Source organism: Equus asinus, chromosome 23, assembly GCF_041296235.1.
Source record: "Equus asinus isolate D_3611 breed Donkey chromosome 23, EquAss-T2T_v2, whole genome shotgun sequence".
Classification (NCBI taxonomy): domain Eukaryota; kingdom Metazoa; phylum Chordata; class Mammalia; order Perissodactyla; family Equidae; genus Equus; species Equus asinus.
In genome coordinates, this window is record NC_091812.1 from 17092492 (window position 1) to 17111718 (window position 19227).

Here is a 19227-nt window from a genome sequence, read left to right on the forward strand (position 1 = left end):
AGAACAGTGATTTGAATGATGGCCAAATGCTCATCAGAAACCACCAAATAATCCTTTCACAATCCTTTCACAATATGTCTATCAAATCACATTGTACACCTTAAATATATGCAATCTATAAGCTTTTGTCACTTATACCTAGTAAAGCTAGGGAAAAAAGAATAAAGTCAAACCAAGGCTATACTGATACCAGTTGAGATAGATTTCAAGAGAAAAAAATACTACCAAAGACCAAAAGGGACATTTCATTATGATAGTGTCAACTCATCAGGAAGACAAAAAACTATCATAAATGTTTCCATCTATTAAGAGAGCAGCAGAATACGTGAAGTAAAAATTGATGGAATCCATTGCACCATCAGAGTAAGAGATTTGAACACACCCTCAGCAGTTGACTCATGTGTTAGCTAAACAGAAAATGAGTGAGGACATAAGGGATTCAATAGACACTATTAATCACCTGGATCTAATTAATATTTATAGAACACTTTGCCCAACAACTGCAGAATACACATTTTTTTTTCAAGTGCATCTTGTACGTTCACCAAGACAGACCATATGCTAGTTCATAAAAGAAGTTTCAATACATTTAAAAGGATTGAAATCATATAGAGTGTGTTCTTCAACCACAATGGAGTTAAGTTAGAAATCAATAACAGATAATTAGGAAAATCAAATATATTTGGAAATTAAATTGCACACTTCTGAGTAATCTAGGATCAAAGAAATCACATGGGAAATTAGAAAATATTTTGAACTAAATAATAATAAAAATACAACACATCAAAATTTGTGAGATGCAACTAAAATAGTGTTCGCTTGAAAGTTTATAGGTTTGAAATTTAAGAAGAAGAAGAAAAGTCTAAAATTAGTGACCTAAATTTTAACCACAAGAAGCTAGAAATCAAAGGGCAACATAAACTCAAAAGTAAATTGAAGACGGGAAATAATAAAGATAAGAGCAAAATCAATAAAGAGGAAATAGACAATAGAGAAAGTTAAGAAGACCAAACAGTTTATTTCATCAACAATACTGATACACTCCTGATGGACTGATTAAGAAGAGAGAACACAAATTAATATCAGGAATGAAGAGGGGTTATCTTTCCAGCTCTTATGGACATAAATGATGGAAAGAAGAGAGTGTTTAAACAACTTTATACCAGTAAATGAGAAAACTTAGATAAAATGGGCATATCCATATAAGACTAAATACAAAAAAGAGCTTTGAAGAAAAAAATAACCTGAATAGCCCTTTATCCACTAAATAAATTTAATTTGTAATTAGAAACCTTCCTAAAAAGAAAACTCCAGACCCAAATGGCTTTACTGGTGAATTCTGTGAAACATTTAAGAAAGAAAGAATGCCAACTACACAAACTCTTTCAGAAAATGAAGAGGAGAAATAAGAAGCCAGCAGTACCCTTATACCAAAATGAGACAAAAGAAAAGAAAGCTATGTACCAATAGCCCTCATCAGCATGGACACTGCAACCCTTAGCAAAATATTAGCAAATCAACTCAGAAATATGCTAAAACAGAGATATTATGACCAAATGGAGCTTCTCCCAGGAATACAAGGTTGATTTAGCATTTGAAAATCAATATAATTCACCATTTTAACAGAATAAGGGAGAAAAGCCGTATGATCGTTTGTAGATGTGGTGGGGGGGAGGGACATTTGACAAAATGCAACGCTCGTTTATGATTTGAAAAACAAAAAGAAAACCTCTTTGCAAACTAGAAACAGAAGGGAACTTCCTCAGCCTGAAAATGGGCATCTGAAAAACATCTACAGTTTATGTGATACTTAATGTTGGAATCCTGGACATTATCCCTGTGCCACTGGGGACAAAAAAGGATGTCCCCCTCACTATTCCTATTCCACATTTACAGGAAGTCCTGACCAATACAAAAAGGAAGGAAAAGAAAAAGCAATAAAAGTCCGAAAGGAAGAAGTAAAACTTTCTCTATTTGCAGGTGACATGATTGTTTGCATAGAAAATCCTCAGAAAACTATAAAACAGCTAGAACTAAGAAGTAAATTGAGTAAGATCATAGAATACAAAGTTAATGTGCAAAAATCAGTTGTGCTTTTCTATATTAGCAGCAAACAATTGAAAAATTGTTTTTAAAAATTCCGTTAACAATAGTGCTTGAAAACATACAATATTTACGAGTAAGTTTGACAAAAGATATGCAAGACTTCTAAACTAAAAACTGGAGCGTTGCTGAGAAAAATTAAGAATGTAGGTAACTAAGAGACATAGCAACGCTATGATTGGAAGCATCAATATTGTTTTCATCTCTGGTGGTCCTTTCTTTTCCAACAAAGGTGCATAAGCATTTCATTGGGGGGAAGTCTTTTCAACAGTTGATGCTGGAAACACTAGGTATCTATAAGGAAAAAAATGAACATGAAATCTTTACCTCACAGCATACCCCAAAATTAACTCAAAATAAATCAAAGACGTAAACGTAAAAGTTTAATTTATCAATATTCTTTTCTGTTGATACAGTTTATGCTTTTAGTGTTCTACCTAAGAAATCCTTGCCTATCCTTGGGCTGCAAAGATTTTCTCCTAGGTTTTCTTCTGGGGATTTTATAAATTTAACTGTCAAACTTTAGAGCTTTTACTCCTCAAGAACCATCAAGAAAACAAAAACAACTGAAGAAAATACTGAATACGTACATCTAACAGTCACCACACCTGGTGTTTTCCAAAGTGTTTTCTGCAGGAGAGTGGTTTATTCAGGCAGTCAGCAAATCCGTCCTGAGCAGTTAGCTTGTGCCAGGATGCTGGAGTGAGAGCGGCGAGCAAAAGAGAATCTTTTCCCTTTCATAGGTCTAATGGGGTGAAACAGGTAAGTACTATCAAGCGGTGGTAGTTTCTCTAAGGAAAAGTAAACCAGGGTAAGAAGGACAGAGTGAAAGGGGAGGAGCTATTTAGAGAAAAAGGTGTTTGAGCAGAGCCTGACTACAGTGAGGGAGAGGGGGATAGCTGATGGGTGGAGGGAAGAGCCGACGTTGGCTCCGAGCTGGGAGAATGTCTCGAGATGGGTCAGAGGAGTAGCAAAGGGCGGATTGCCTAGGCCCTGGAAAGGACTGTGAGTTTCATCCTAAGTGAGAAGGAAACTTATCAGGGGAGCGACATGATGTCTTGGGTTTTAGAAGGATTACTCTGCTAAAACAAAGAAGTAGTGTAAGTACATTTGGGAAATGGGGTACCACATCCACACCCCACCCCACAATTCATTATGTACATTAACCTGTTTAAAGGCTGTGATAAATCCTATTGTACAATAAAGAAACCTCTTCAAGTTTTTCCACATTTCTTAGATCATCTGAGCCCAGACTATTTTCCTTAGCAATTTGCATCTTATTACATCAATAGAAATCCTTTCTTACATTTATTGAGCATTTACTGTGTGCCCTACCTTGTATCTGAATGGTTTATGTCCATTATTTCATATCACACCATCCAATGAGGGAGGTTCTAGGGTAGCCCTTTTCCCAGGAACCTGAGGCCTAAAGAGAGTGAGTGCCTTGCTGAAGGTCTCACAGCTGGTGCACTAGGGAGCTGAGATCTGGGCCCAGGCAGTTTTACTCTGGACCCCATGGCCTTAGCCCTAGGCCATGTTGCCTTCTCTTAGACTATTTACTAAATAATTATATCACAAAGTCACCATTTCTTTTGCTAATCAAAACCTTATTTTTTACTTTAAAAAATATTTTTAAATTTACAAATGTCTCAGAGACAGTCCATGAATGATACCCTTAGTATTTTTAATGAGCTATGTTATTTTTTCATTTCTTCCAGGGTTAAGATGCTCTGATTGATATAAAATTTTCTACCTCATGATACTATGTGTCTAATTTTTCCTAGATTGAAGGATTCTCATTAAACAAACTAGGAAACTTCAACCTTAAAGACATTCAGAAAGACGTTGTGCTTTGGGAATACAGTGATAATGCTGCAGAGGACACAGACACAGCAAAAGAAGAGGCACCAAAAGAAGTGCCCGTTAAAAGGGGACAGGTCTGTTCTCTTTCATTTCTCATTTTACCATCTATTTTTAATTCAGTTGTCCATTGTCGAGTTTATGAGCTAATGAGCCCTCTTCTTTCCTCACCTACATCAACTATTTCATGGATGTTTCACTTCCTGGTCTATTCAGTCCTTTGAATAGACAGGTAACAAGAAAAGGTAAAATTCAGAGCATTAAATTCACTGTTTGCAAGGTCCTGTGAAAGATATTAAGAATTCAAAGGTAAATCCCTATCTGTCCTCAGAGAGCTAAGATCTTAGATGGTGTTCTAAGCATTAAATATATGAAAAGGTAACTAACCTCAAATTACTGAACTAACAGTGAATAAGTACATGGTTTAAAGTACTTGTCCTCATCCATCCCATTAGGGGTCAGCAGGGGAATTTGCACAGGGAAAGAATTCCCATTTGAATTTCAAACAAAAATCTGAGCAATGTAATTATACTAGTAATAAAAATCGTATTCTGTCTCAAATTGGTGAATGGTTCCTGACCCCATCACCTTCCCCTTAACCCTTTGGGGTGAAATGACAATAATATCCACAAAATACTGAGACTAGGGTTCTAATCCCAGCTCTACACAAAAAAGTCATGTCACTCCTCCAATCCATGCCAAAATGAGGAATTAGTGGTGAATCCTAGATTCTGCAGTTTCGTTTTCTAGAATCCTTGAGCATTGCGGGGGAGAGGGAGGTGGTGCCGCTCTACCCCTGCTGCCACCAAAACAGCATCACTTTTATGTGGTGTTATATTTTGGGTTCTGGTAGTGGATAAGAGCACAGGCTGTGGAGCCAAAATATGTGAATTTATATGCCAGCTCTCCTGCTTCCTAGCTGTGTGTCCTTGGGCAAGCGACTGAGTCCTCCTATGTCCCAGTTTCCTCACCTATAAATGGGGATGATATTGCTACCTCTCATAGAGTCATTGATTTATAGAATGCTTAACTCAGTGCCAAGCATGTGGTAAGCACTCAGTAATTGTTAGCTGCTTTTCTTACTTTTTTTGAAAATGTTCTCTACTTTGCAAAACCAATAAAAAAAAACAGCTTAAGTACCCTTACTCTAGATATGTTGAAGATCTCTTAAGTTCCATGTTACGGTATTATCAAGTCATTTCAGTGAGATGCTTAAAAGTCCTTGGTAATGCTGAGTAAGGCTATGGATAAAGAGGTGAAATTTAAGAGGCTTTCAATTTCTGGAGGTTTTCTTTTTGTCCTCAACTATACTGTTGGGACCTAGACAACTTCCATTTTCAATCACTTCTGCTTTGTAAATCCACTCAATGATTATATTATTTGACAGAACCTTTGTGGTTGAGATTTAATAGTTAATAAAATACCATACCATCTGTTTTGAAGCTTGATGCAAAAAAGTGTGATTGGAAACAAGTTTGTATATCTTAGCAGGAAAAGGTATTGCCGTAAGTCCAATTAAATACTTTATCTCTACACTCTCATGCTACTTGGAGAGATTAATCATGCGGCCACTTCTGAAGTTGAGATCTAGACAGTGTCTAGATTGCGTGGCGTGGTGAGAGAGCACTGTGCTGGGCTCGGGGGATGTTGTTCTCATTGTACCACTCACAAGCAGGGGGACCTTTGACAAGGCACGTCAACGCTTTGGGCTTCAGATCCTTCTCTTGTAACATTTGGGAGTTGAACTAGATTACCTCTTCAGAGCATCTTACAGTTGTGACCTTATGTTTCAATGACAAATGGATTTCTTGTTCTTAAAAGCCTATGCCTAAGTGAAAAAATACAGAAAGCAGCCAAGTCTGCCAGATGCGTTCCCTTGTTTCTGATTTAATCCACATAACTATCCTGTGTTATAGGTGGTATCATCCCTACTCTGCAGATAATGATAGCGACCATTTTTTGAACATGTGTGCCAGGCACTGTGCTAAGCTCTTTACAGATACTCTCTCACTCAGTCCTCCCAACAACCCTATGAGGTGGGTACTGTGATCCCCATTGTTCAGATGAGGAAACCGAGGCTTAGACAGCTAGTGTACCTTGACCAGGATGCTACACAGCTAGTACATGGCAGAACTGGATTTCATGCTTAAAGTGTCAAATTCCAAAGCCAGTTCTCTCAGCCACTGTGCTGTACTGCCAGTTTGAGGACGAAGAAGCTAAGTCACAGGGCAGTTAAGAGCTGTGAAGTGGCAGAATCAGTATTTGAACCAATTATTTTTCTATTCTAAATTCTATGCACTTTCCAATATGTTACATCACTGTATGTTCCAATTTGTCAAGAGTCTGTGAATGTAAAACTAGTCTCAATCTCTGATATCAAGAGTTATTTGACTTTAAAATCAGTTGCCACGGGCAGATGCAGTGAACTTACTAGCTTCTCAAAATGAGAGGAGTGTTTTCCTTTTGCTCTGCCCCTTTAGCTGCTGCCCGCGTCCGTGTGTGTCACTGAAGGCGCCCTCCGGCGGCAGTGACGGAGAGCTCAGTGCTGGGTTGTAGCAGTCCACGCACAGTTCTCCCCCGTCCTTAAGACTTCGGAACAAGGAGTGCTGCCTGTCTGTTCCTGTGGTGATGACTGCATTTTACCACAACTAATCCCAGGAGGGCAGTGAAGGGAAGCTGTGTTCCCACAAGCAAAATAGAACCTAGACTGTGATTTATGTAGATGGAGTGTCAGATTCCTGTCTTTTGCTAAGGCTTTTCAGATTTTTTTAGTTTGATGCTTGAATGATCTCTGATTTTTCAGATTCTGCTGACATTTGCAATAACCTGTATGTTTTCTCTGCTATTAATAGGTATCATTAACATTCGATTTAAAACACCAGCCTTCCGTACCAGTTGGGCAGCTCTGGGTGGAGTTGCTTCGATTCTATGCCTTAGAGTTTAATTTGGCTGATTTAGTGATAAGCATCCGTGTCAAAGAATCAATATCTCGTGAATCGAAGGATTGGCCCAAAAAGCGCATTGCCATTGAAGGTATCTCAAAACGTTTAATTCCGTTTTTTTAAGCTACCAGTCTAACAGCATGCTTTTCATTTCAGTTTCTTTTCAGCTCCTTCATATAAGGTAGGCCTGACCCCAAAAGTGAAATAAATAGTTAGCATCTTGCACGTGTTACAGTGGACCTTTGCAAGGGACGAAACTGTTCATCCTGAATGTTTTAAGTGCTGCAGTGAAACATCTTCATTACTTCAATAACTAAAATAATGGCTGGCTGAGTCCTTGCTTTCTTTGTAAATTGCTTAATAACTTAAATGCTTAAGTTTTTTCCCAGTGATGCGTGAATCCCCTTTCTTCCTTACTGTTGTTATTTCTGGATTTTTAGATTCAGTTCTTTTATGGATTGTTGTTGATGTTATTTAGTTTTACAAAGATGAGAAAATACTTTTTCTCGTGAAAAATAACATTCTTTGTTGAATTCCTCTCCATAGAGAGAAAGGATAATTATTTTCGGAATATTTGCAGTAAAATTTAGAACTTGTTCATAAAAAACACTTTTTCTAGTGAAGGCTCGTTGAACTGAAACCATTGCATAAAAGACACACTGATGTGCCCTGTAGACTTCATTAAATGGACTAGCTCTTCTCAGCTTTGCAAAGTCAGGAGGTTGAAACCCCTCTAGAAATCTTAATTCTCCTCCTTCAAATAACTTAAAGAACCTCCTAAATGGAATTCTCTTATTTTTGCTTGATTTTTTTTCAAGCTTTGTATTGCATAAGAGAGTTTTTTTGCATTTTGCATAAATTATGTGTGCAGTCATGGGGATCTCACATTTTTAAACCCTCCCCTGCAGTTTCTCTGGCTCAGCTCTTCTGGCCAATTGCCTAACCTGCTGGAGTTCTAGGGGAGGAGAAAAGATTGAGAGAAGTGGTGTCTCCTCCTGGTGCCTCCCTCTCGCCCCTGAATTCAGTCCAGCAGTTCAGTGATGGGGCTTCCCAGGGCAGAAGAGTGGAGGTAAGCTCTACAAACCACAGGGCCTGGCTGAGTGGGAGGCAGAGCACTCAGCAGAGCTTGGCGGGAAGACCTGCCTTCCCGAGGGCACAAGAGCCACACTAATGACATCTTTTTTACCTCCACAGTCACAGAACAAAATAGGGAAGGGGTATTGGTTCTGAACAGAATGGGTTCTCTTCATAGAGCAGATGTTGATAAGAAAACATTCCTTTTTGTTCTTAAGCTATATCTTTTTATTCTCCATCCCCAATATTTTAAAAAGCATATAAGATACATGCTAAATTTTACTATTGTTTACTAGTTGTCTATTTTTATCTATAGCAGGCTCATTTTTAAAACATGAAATAGAAATGTATGAAGTGGTGGATTTTTTTTTTTTGTTACAGATCCATACTCTGTTAAAAGAAATGTGGCAAGGACCCTAAATAATCAACCCGTGTTTGAATATATACTTCATTGTTTAAGGACAACATATAAATATTTTGCTCTTCCACATAAAATTACAAAATCCAGCCTTCCAAAGCCTCTGACTACTGTTATGTGTATTTCCGAACATTCTAAAGAAGTAGCAAAGCGTGATCCAGCTGTGCAAGTAAAAGATGATAGGCTCAAAAACTCAATTTTAGCTCAAGGTTCTGGTGCTGCCAGTTCAACTGCAAACACCTGCAAGGTACAGCCACTTACTCCTAAAGGGACTGCTGCGAGCTTTGAAAGCCCGCCAACAGAGGAAATGGGAAATGCACACATCAGTGTCCATCTGGAAAACTCAGATTGTATCAAGGCAGAGGTCGGTTGTGATGATTATGAAGATATTAAAGTACACCATCAAGAAACAGGAGGTAAAACTGGGAAAGAAAAAATTAAAAGGGAGAGCAAGAAGCATCTTCTGACTGCCACCATTCAAGCTTTAAGCAGTAGCAAACATGGAGAGCTTGTCATGTGTGGCAGCACACAAAATGATGACACAGACAGCACTTTGGATTTAGAAGGCTTCCAAAATCCTACGGCTAAAGAGTGTGATGGATATGCTACTTTAGATGGCAAGGCTGATGTTGATGAAGAAAGCATGGAAGGTACTGATGAACTCGAAGACGCGCTAAGCCACTTTGCCCCTTCAAGACAGGGCAGGACGTCAGGAATCATTCACTCCGATGAAGAGGAGGAGGAGGAAGAAGAGGAGGAGGAGGATGAAGAACCCAGGCTCTCTGTTACCCGAAGGGAAGATGAGGATGATATTGCTAATGAAGATGAGTTAGACAATATCTACACTGGATCAGGGGATGAAGATGCCTTGTCTGAAGAGGATGAGGAATTAGGCAGGTCTGCTAAGTATGAGGACTTGAAACAAAGTGGAAAACATGTAGATGGAGCTCTACTAATGGAACTTAATAAAATCAGTCTTAAAGAAGAAAACGTACATGAGGAAAATTCAGCTGTGGATCAGTCTGATTTCTTCTATGAATTTAGTAAACTCACCTTCACCAAAGGCAAGGTAATCAGTGCCACTCCTAGACGTAGAACTAGGAGACTTGGCATCGTTTTAGTGCATGTAATTTCAGGTTTACTAGAACAGGGCTCTCCCCTGTTTTGGTAACGGTTAAGAAGTTGGTCTTTCACTCCAGTACAGCCACTTGGTCCACTTCCCTCCTTAGACTGCTGGGGATTTGCATAGGAGAAAGGCAATGCTGTTGACAGTGAAAATAACTGCCTTTTTCTCCTGAGTTTCCCATAAGGTATCCCCATCTCAGATAGTTTGGAGAGGCTGCACATTATATTTTCATTCCTTTGGGAAGTAAAGAGTAAACTAAAAAAAGTAAACTTTTTTAAAAATTATTTGATTGAGGACATACTGGCTAATAACTTGTGTAAATTTCAGGTGTACATTATTATATATCAGTTTCTGTGTAGACTGCATCGTGTTCACCAGCAATAGTCTAGTTTTCATCCATCACCTTACACATGTGCCCCTTTACCCTTTTTGCTCTCCCCCACCCCCTTCCCCTCTGGTAACCACTCGTTTGTCCTCCTTATCCATGTGTTTATTTGCCACATACGAGTGAAATCATACAATATTTGTCTTTCTCCATCTGACTTATTTCACTCAGCATAATACCCTCAAGGTCCATCCATGTTGCCGCAGGTGGCACAATTTTGTCCTTTTTTATGGCTGAGTAGTATTCCATTCTATATATATACCACGTCTCCTTTATCCATTCATCCGTTGATGGACGCTCGGTTGCTTCCACATCTTGGCTGTTGTGAATAATGCTGCGATGAACATGGGGTGCATATATCTTTTTGAATTATTCATTTCCTGTTCTTTGGATAAATACCCTGTAGTGGAATAGCTGGGTCATATGGTATTTCTGTTTAATTTTTTGAGAAATCTCCATAATTGGACTGTGTACTTTTAAAAAGAGATTCAAGACCCCTTTATTTGGCAAATAAAGTTTTATCTTAAGTCTTGTTCTGCTTTGCCATCTTCCTGCAGTCTCCTATGGTAGTATGCAGTTTATGCAAACGAGAGGGTCATCTAAAGAAGGACTGTCCCGAAGACTTCAAAAGAATCCAGCTGGAACCTTTGCCACCATTAACACCCAAATTTTCAAATATCTTAGATCAAGTTTGCATCCAGTGTTATAGTAAGTTATTAACATTACTTTTGATTTGTCAGAATATTAAATTGACATTTTCTCAAGAGTGATCTGAATCACTAGCCTGTTAGCTCCATTACAGGGACAAAGTCTCTTCCATTCTCCATTTTCTCCACTGTATTCTATGTGTCCTGTTCCATTTGAGACACACAATAAATAATTGTTCAAGAAAGACAAGAAGGGAGGATCTTTTAAGTCTTAAGATTAGAATACTAGCATTTTCCAGCTGGTGTTCTTTGAAATGTTTTCCAGGTATAGTTAATAGTATTTCATGACAAGAAGTGTTCCACAGGTCAAGTAGGGAATAGCTGCATCCTGCCCTCCCTTAAAGAGCCACAGAGCACGTTAGCACAATAAAGCTTCTGAGAAATGTTATGGTAAAGACCTATTTAACTCTTAAATCCAACATTTCCAAAATTGGAGCATAGAATACTTTTTAAATAATGCTAATTTATAGCCTACGTAACAGCCCTTTAAGGAGCACCGGTTTGGGGAAGCATTGGAATAGAGAAGTTTAAAGTTCTAAAAAGAAAAAACATTTAAAGGAGAGGCATGCAGCTGTTTAGTGGAAGAAACTAAGGCGCCTAGCCACATCTTAAGATGTCTGTCCGTGCCAGAAGACACTGGTTCTTAACCAGTGACTTTTTTTAAAACCATTTTGGAGATTATAGAAAAGAAACTACAGGTTCTCCTTAGAAAAAAATATATATGTACATGCTCACAGACTTTTGTGTTCAAACCCCAGGGTAGTTCCCTGAGGCCATTGTCTAGAGGCCTGGGTCTCTGTGGAACCCATCTACAGAACCCCTGCTCAGGCTCGTTTCCGTTGCAGAAGCAGTTCTTGGTGTTAGACTTTTTTAAAAAGACATTCTCTTTATTTTACATTACTAGGGCTGTCTACTGAGAGGACACACAATTTAGGGTGGTTTTTTTTAAGCTTGTTAGGTTTTATTTTATAAAAAATACAGTTTTTTCAGAGAATGTGAACAATGTTTGTTTCTGAATGTTTCCATTTATTTTAAACAGAGGATTTTTCTCCAACTATTTTAGAAGATCAGGCTCGTGAACATATTCGGCAAAACCTAGAAAGTTTCATAAGACAGGAGTTTCCAGGTAAATCATTTTTTACGTTTAAGAAAAGAAAGTCAGCGTGACCTCCCTTCCGAATGAGTCCATGTGTTCCAAGCACACTAATTTTGAAAATCAAATAATCTTGCATGATGGTGGGAACAAGGCTTAGCTGTTCCGTGAGATACCTGACACAGTCTTTGGTCTGCCCACTGCTAGTTTGCCAACAGGAGACACCTGAGTCTGGGATTTCTCTTAGCAGACACCACAAGTGAATATCATTTATTATTATGTTTAGAGTCAAAGTTCACACCTCTAAAAAGTAAATTCATTTAGAAAGTAGTAAGTTTATTAAATATGTTGAGGTGATCCATATTTCCTTGAAATGTCCTTTCATTTAAGAATAAAATACTGCTTTGTAATCTTTCATGCCACATACAGCTTGTATTTAAAGTAAATTTTGAGAGGAAATAATTTATGATTAATGACTGGTTAATAAGAGAACATAATTATAATAAGATTAATAGAGGATAGTTAACAACTGGGTATTTTTGATTCATGAGAGGGCCGTTTTGATCAGAAAATTAAATGTACTCAGGTAATTAGTTATTACTTTTCATATATCCCTAACAGGAACTAAATTGAGCTTGTTTGGCTCCTCCAAAAATGGATTTGGGTTCAAACAGAGTGACCTTGACGTCTGTATGACAATTAATGGACTTGAAACTGCTGAGGTACAGTGACCACATAAAACTTGCATTTGCTGTGGCAGTGTGATTTGACAATCTTGACTGACAGTACAGCTTGGTATTTTCCAAATTCATCAGGGCATATCATATGGAGTATGCCGTTTGGCAGAATCTCTCTAGCCAAATACGTTAAGAAGTTTAGTGGTGAATGTGAGGAGTTAGAAAGGCTTGTACTTTCAACCTGTAGTACAAAGAATATTTAAATCAACATCTGGGGATCCTAGAAAGCCAAACCAGCCACTCCAGTGTCTCACTGGCATGGCCATGAGGCTAACTTAGATATATACACCCACATAAAGTCTTCCGAAAAGGTTTTTGGCAGGCAGGCAATGGTACAATTTAACTTTACAGTCCACAGACCTGGATTCGAGACAAACTTGGTTTCGTCAGTCCCTAAACATGTGGTCTTTGGTTGATAGTTTATAAATGGAAATGATCGCTTCCAATGCTCTTGCCTCAGGAGATTGTTGTGCATATCAGCTTGGATCACGTATGTCAGGAGTCAGCAAACTATGGCGCACGGGCTAAATTCAGCCCACTGGCTGTTTTGTCAATACAGTTTTAGTGGAATACAGCCACACCCCTTCGTTTCCTTTTTGTCTTAGAGCTGCTTTCGCTCTGTAACTACAGAGTTGAGTAGTTGCAGCAGGCCTTAGGGCCCGTAGAGCAGAAAAGGTTTGCCAGCCCTAATGGACATGAAGGTGTTTATGAAAATATAAAATACTGAGAAGAGGTATAAAGTCTGAGAAGTACTGAATCCCTACTCTTTCTCTTATTTTCAACAAGAGTCCAAATGCTGTCTATCCAAGTGGGTGAGGCTGCTGCTGCTCAAGGTGTTATGCCTTTTCTTAGTTTCAAGTCTTTGTCGTTTGAGGATGTATCTGATTTGAGAAAACAGCCAAGAGTTATCTAGCCTGACTTTGGTGAATAAGGTGGATAAGCAAAATTGAGTCTGATGTATGGAATGACTTTATTGTACATCATCAAGATTGAATTTTTACATGATTTATAAACTAGTATTGAGGGCATTTCTAAAATAAAATTTTAAGTATATTCTGGGATGTATATAACCGTCAAAAGGGCTTATGTTCAAAAGGGTCAGCCCAAGTGTTTTTAGTATGATCTATTTGAAATATTGTTCACATTTGCTCTGTGGCTTTGATTTTGTGCTTCATATTTTTGGCTTGTACTATAGAGAAATAATCTGAGCTTAATCACACTCCACAGCAGTTCATCAGCTCTTAAGCTGTAATGAAAGTCTACCCAGAATGAATGAGACAGGGCACAGGTACTCCCTCTGACTTATTCTGGCACATAGGGTACTTCTGAGTGACAAAATTATATAGAGGGGAAAAAATAGAGGTTCTCAATGGTGCAGAGACTTTTCTGGGGGCTCTGATTTCAGCCTTTGTTGCACTACCAAAAGCAATTAGTAAGTCAGGTGAATGGGGCTTTTGTGTCCTTAGGATATTAACTATGAACACTGACTAATGGTCACCTGGAAGGGAAAATGTGTATAGAACGAGTGGAAATTAGTTTCATTATTCCTGAAGGTAAAGGAAGCTGTTTATAACCGGGTTAGGAACCTGTCTTCCTTTGATTCAGTAGTTTGTGCCATTTTTGTTGCAGGGATTGGACTGTGTACGAACTATTGAAGAATTGGCAAGAGTCCTCAAAAAACATTCAGGTACCTCTATAAACTTTTTATAAAAACATTTTTGTCTTTTTTGTTACTATTTTACATACTTAGAATTCACTAATGCTAGTGAAACAGTATTTATAGCATACTTGTATTGGTGTTTTTGAAAAATCTTGTGTGACTATGAAAGACTGAGAAATTGGTTATAATTTGTGTGCCTGTTGTTGCCTATCTCAGTCTTACTTCAAGATCAAAGCATATGCCGAACAGGCAAAAAATTTTGGAAATCATTTTGCCTTATTGCCATTGTATAAGTCAGAGTGTAGGGGTTACTAACAGTGGTGTGAAACGCAGTGGAAGCACTGTGGACTGGGGTTATGCGTTGTATTTGCGTTGTGCTGCTCAGCAACGGTGCAGGACCCGGAACAAGTCATTTAAGTTCACTTGATCTCTTTTCTCTCATCCGTAAATCGAGGAAACTGGGCTAGGTAATTTCTAAATTTATGGTTGTGAAATGTATGGATTCTGTAAATTGTTCACAGAGCTGAAATGCCGTTAACAATTTCTTTGCTGTCAGGGGCAGCTATGGATGCTGTTAACAGTGAGAATCTTTTAAAAAGTGGTTCAGCAGATTTCTTTGCTGAGAGCTGGGAATGAAGGTGAACACAATATGGTCCATGTCCTCATGGAACTTAAAATTCATGGATCTATCCATGGAAAGCTTTCTTATGTCTCAGTCGAGAGTAGACTAAAATTCACAGCATGGACATGCACACACACAGACACACACAAACATATACCTGCAGTGCCCCGTTTTTTTGTATTTTTTATTTAAGTGTTTAAATATAGAGGATACCATTTTATTTAAATAACAAGGAAAAATATTTAATTTTGGCTTATTCCCACTGAAAGTGGGAGAGCATCAGGTTTGTTGTTTTTCTTTTAATGTGAACTGATACAGTTTTTGTTTTTTTTTTGGTCATTGAAATAGGCATTGCCCTCACTTGGATATTTGACCCCTAAAGATCGTGTGCTTTTTAATTTTTTTTGAAGATTATGCAAAGAAACTAAATTGCTAAGTTGCCACAACTATTAATTATTTAATACTGAGCTTGATTTTGACTTTTTATTTTGAAATAATTTCACTTAAAGAAAAGCAGCAAAAACTGTATGAAGAACTCTGTATGTCCTTCATTCAGAGCCAGCACTGTTAACATTTTACCCCATTTGATGTATCATTCTCTGTTGCTCACCGCAATGTTTTTCTATACTGTTAGAGATTAAACTGCAGGCATCACATCCCTTTCCCTGAAATACCGGAGTGTCTGTTTCTTAAAAATGAACCGTGTTAAATTAAAGTAGGTAATTTTTAGATTAGAAATGACTTATACACACAGATAATAACAGTGGAATGCACATCGCATGGAACAAGAATTTAATAATAGCAAGAGGGCTATAATTAAAATTTAACATCTTTAAAAGCAGTCTCCCCAGGCATTTAATTGGGTGCCTCCCATGGGCTCAGCACCGTATTGGGCACTTAGGGATGGTGGGAAAATGAGTAACTCTCCACAAGTCTTTCCTTGGACAGCTGTCAGATCTTATAAAAGGTAAGAGAATCTCACACACCGTGTAACACTATAAGGTAGTATTTGTTTATCCAAATGAGTCTGAGACTATAATGAGTAGTCAGTAACTTCTGAGGAGAGAGAGTCTGGGAAAGAGTTGCATCAAGGTGGTTGGTGGTAGAGATGGGTTTGTTCTGATCTCAGTGATGATGAATATGATTTGAAAAGGATTGGAAGAGAAGTCATTCGTAAGAGTGCATGGACATGAACGTGAGAATCACTGTAGTATATTTTGGAGGACAGTGAGAAGATTGGTAAGTTTAGAGAAGAGTTTCAAGTGGGAACTATTAGAAAATAGGTGAAGTCTGTAGATATTTGGAAGCCACTGAGGTTTCTTCAGGAGGGGAGGAACTCAATAAAAGCAAAACTTAAGCTTTTTAGGCAGCTTGTATAGTCTTTTGGAGAAAGTGTAATCTAAATGTCAGGGCAGAATGACCTTAACCAGCTGCTAGTGGCCCTAAAAGGAAAAGGAAAATTTCCTAGATTTGGTACCTATAAGTAGGAAATAAGGGTTCAGGCTCATGTCACTTGAGAAATGGGGATGCTTGCAGAGAACACCAGTGTGGGAGTGTTTAATTTGCTAGGAAGGTATAATCTCCAAGAGTTAACAGTCCAGCAAGCAGTTAGAAATATGGAGTTGTCTGTCAGGATTGCAGAACAGTTTTGCATTGAAAGCTTTGAAGAGAGGGAAAGGAGACACCAAGAATAAAGCAGAATTCTGAGGAATCCTTTGAGAGAAGTTGAGGACTAAGCCTTAATTTCTGTGGGTAGAAATTAAGAAAAGGCACCGAAAAAGGAGCCATTAGAATGATAAACAAGAACCAGGATGATGGTGCTGTGAGTAAAGCCCAGAGGACAGGCTTGTAAGTCTCATGGTGGTTAACTGTCGAATCCTAGAATGGGAAGGAGGTTGAGAGAAACTCTCTTATTTAGAGGCAGTATGGCAAAGTCGCCGGTGGGGTTTCTGGAGTCAGACTCTGGTTTTCGATCTTGGCTCCCCACTTGTTGGCTGTGTGATCCCAGAAAGTCACTCAACCTCATTATAAACACTCAGTTCCTCATCTATAAAGTGGGAATAACAGTAATAGCACTTAAGATTATGAAAAGTAATGCATTAAAGTACAGGGGCTAGCGTGTGCTAAGTATTCAGTAAAAATGAGCTTCCTTGCCCCTCCTCCCCAGCAGGATAAGTTAGACATCTTCTCTCCCACACAGACATTTTTTGCTGAACTTTCTTCTGTCATCTACATACCTTTTTCCTGAGTTCTGGATCACTGTGTATCTGCCCTCTAGGTATCGCCACTTGACTCTCGGAAGAACTTATCTTTCTCTCTACTGCCTCCCTTCTGCTACAGCCACCATTACCTACTCTTCCTTCTGAATCCTCTTTCTGGGTTGTTGACATTGCCGTCTTTGGAATCACCAAAATGGATGAAGTGCTAATTAGCCTCTCCCAGATCAGCTTCAGTAGAAGTTTAGAGTCAGTCGTACCTAGATTGGAATCCCAGCGCCAGATTACCAGCTGCACATTCCTAAGCAAGCTCATTTCTCTGGGTTTCCGTTTCTTCATCTGTTAGGTGAGGGTGACTAGTCTTGGGAGGGAATGTTTGTAAAGGATTCTAGGTACTCAGGGAGTGGTAGCTCTTACTGTTAGAGCCCTCCTTCTCCCTTATCACCCCTGCCTCCACTTCCCCACCTCATCCAGTTATAGATGCTCTCAAATGTGTCTTGCTGCTTCTCTGCGTTCCCATAACACCATGAGAGTTCAGTCCCAGATCATTTTTCATAATGGTCACCCCGCCTCTATTCCGGGTGCCTCAATCTGTCCATTTTCAGGGGCATTGTCTAAATAGATGTGTTACTGGAATGTTGGATTCTTATTGTCCCCCAGGATGGAAAGACAAGAAAGACAACAAACAGGAGTAGAAAAATAAAAGTTTATTGACTTTTGCACAGGGGAGGCACAAGGGAACCGGTGCGAAAGGAAAGGGGCAGGTGACCAGCTCGTTAGGGAGTGGGACTGTGGGGCTTCCATTAGGCAAAGGCTGGGGAGGAGGGCCTTGTCAGGGCATGTAGAGGTGGAGTTTTCCTTACGCCTGCACTGTTGTTTAATATGCCATCTCATGTGACGCATGTATCAATAGCACGCTAGCTCTCCACACCTGGCTGTGATTTTTACTATGCTAATGGGGCTAGGGTCACCTTCAGTGGACTCCTGGGTGCTGGGCGCATACGTAAGCCCACGAACGTCCTGAGGCTATGGAATGTGGATCTTGGCAGCCTCTGTCTGATTCTCCTAGTCTGCAGATTGGTTAGGGCCAGTCTTGTTAGGGCCTTATTTTGTTAGGCCCAGGGCCTTGTGATGGCCTTGTCTCATTAGGCTGGTTCCTGTCTCATAGGTGGTCAGTGATTCCTTCCATCTTAGACCAGTTCATTGGCTTCTCTTTGCCTCTAAGGAGATAATTCGCAGCAGAATATGTATGTTCTGTTTTTGGGCTCTTCCCAGTTTCTACCCTACCTTCTATTTCTCATTATTCCTTTTCCTCAGGTCCGCTCTGTAGCCTTCACAATTCCATGGAAGTTCTTTGAACATGCTGTTCTGTTTCAGGCATCTACCCTTTCCGTGTGCAGTTTTCCTTGCCTAGTAAATCCCCTCAGCCTCCTCTCTTTTTGCCTCTTGTTCTCCTTTTTTAAAACCCAGCTCAGGCAGTTTCCTCCTCTCCTATTAAAGCTGATTCCTTTCTTTTATTGTCATAACTTCTAGCTCCATGATGAGTAACTTTTGTCATGAGGATTCAGATGATTGCACCATAGGCTTTTCTCCGTATTAAATACAGTCATATGGAGAGAATAGGTAGGGCCCACATAATCCAGGCTCTGTAGTAGTTTCCTTTGTTTGGGTGTTTATCAGACTGACAGCCCTACACCCACGAGATCCAGTGAATTCCTGGAGGGCAGTGGCTGCCTTGTTGATTCTGGTACTTCAGAAACCAGTGTGTTTAACAAATGTAAACTTTGTCACAAGAGTCTTCCCAGATATTTGTTAATTGATAGAGGATTGTTTGACTAGTCCTAGTGACTACAGGGAAACAGCCAAAGTTAGGTTTACATCATTTTATATTGGAACGTTAACATAAGAGCATCTTAGATCCCCAGCTGCTGTATTTAATGATACTTATTTCCCAACCTAGGTCTGAGAAACATCTTGCCTATTACCACAGCAAAGGTGCCAATTGTAAAGTTCTTCCATTTGAGAAGTGGGCTGGAAGTGGACATCAGTTTGTATAACACATTGGTAAGATTTTCTCTAGGCTTTTTCTTTAGGGAGATTAAGGGGAATGAATGTCTCAATTTACAAAATCTCAAGTAAAATAAAGCCATTCATTTCATCTTATTCATTCTTTCAGTTATTTGTGAGTGCTTGCTAGGTGCTGGGCAGTGTTTTGAGGCTGGGGTGTAACAGAGAAGTAAGTTAATATTAGTGTTCATTTAAAATGAGGTCAGAGTGGCAGGTG

General features: G+C 39.1%; 1 protein-coding gene across 12 annotated transcripts in view; it reads left to right on the forward strand.

Annotated features, from left to right (window-relative positions):
* TUT7 (terminal uridylyl transferase 7) overlaps positions 1 to 19227 on the forward strand; it is a 59341-nt gene that overhangs the window by 19051 nt on the left and 21063 nt on the right. For all 12 annotated transcript variants that reach the window (XM_014826954.3, XM_070495821.1, XM_070495820.1 and 9 more), the window contains exons 11-18: positions 3888 to 4040; positions 6816 to 6996; positions 8361 to 9466; positions 10466 to 10616; positions 11655 to 11741; positions 12330 to 12430; positions 14075 to 14132; positions 18904 to 19007. In XM_014826954.3, the coding sequence (XP_014682440.2) occupies positions 3888 to 4040; positions 6816 to 6996; positions 8361 to 9466; positions 10466 to 10616; positions 11655 to 11741; positions 12330 to 12430; positions 14075 to 14132; positions 18904 to 19007 (1941 nt within the window). The remainder of the gene's footprint in view (positions 1 to 3887; positions 4041 to 6815; positions 6997 to 8360; positions 9467 to 10465; positions 10617 to 11654; positions 11742 to 12329; positions 12431 to 14074; positions 14133 to 18903; positions 19008 to 19227) is intronic.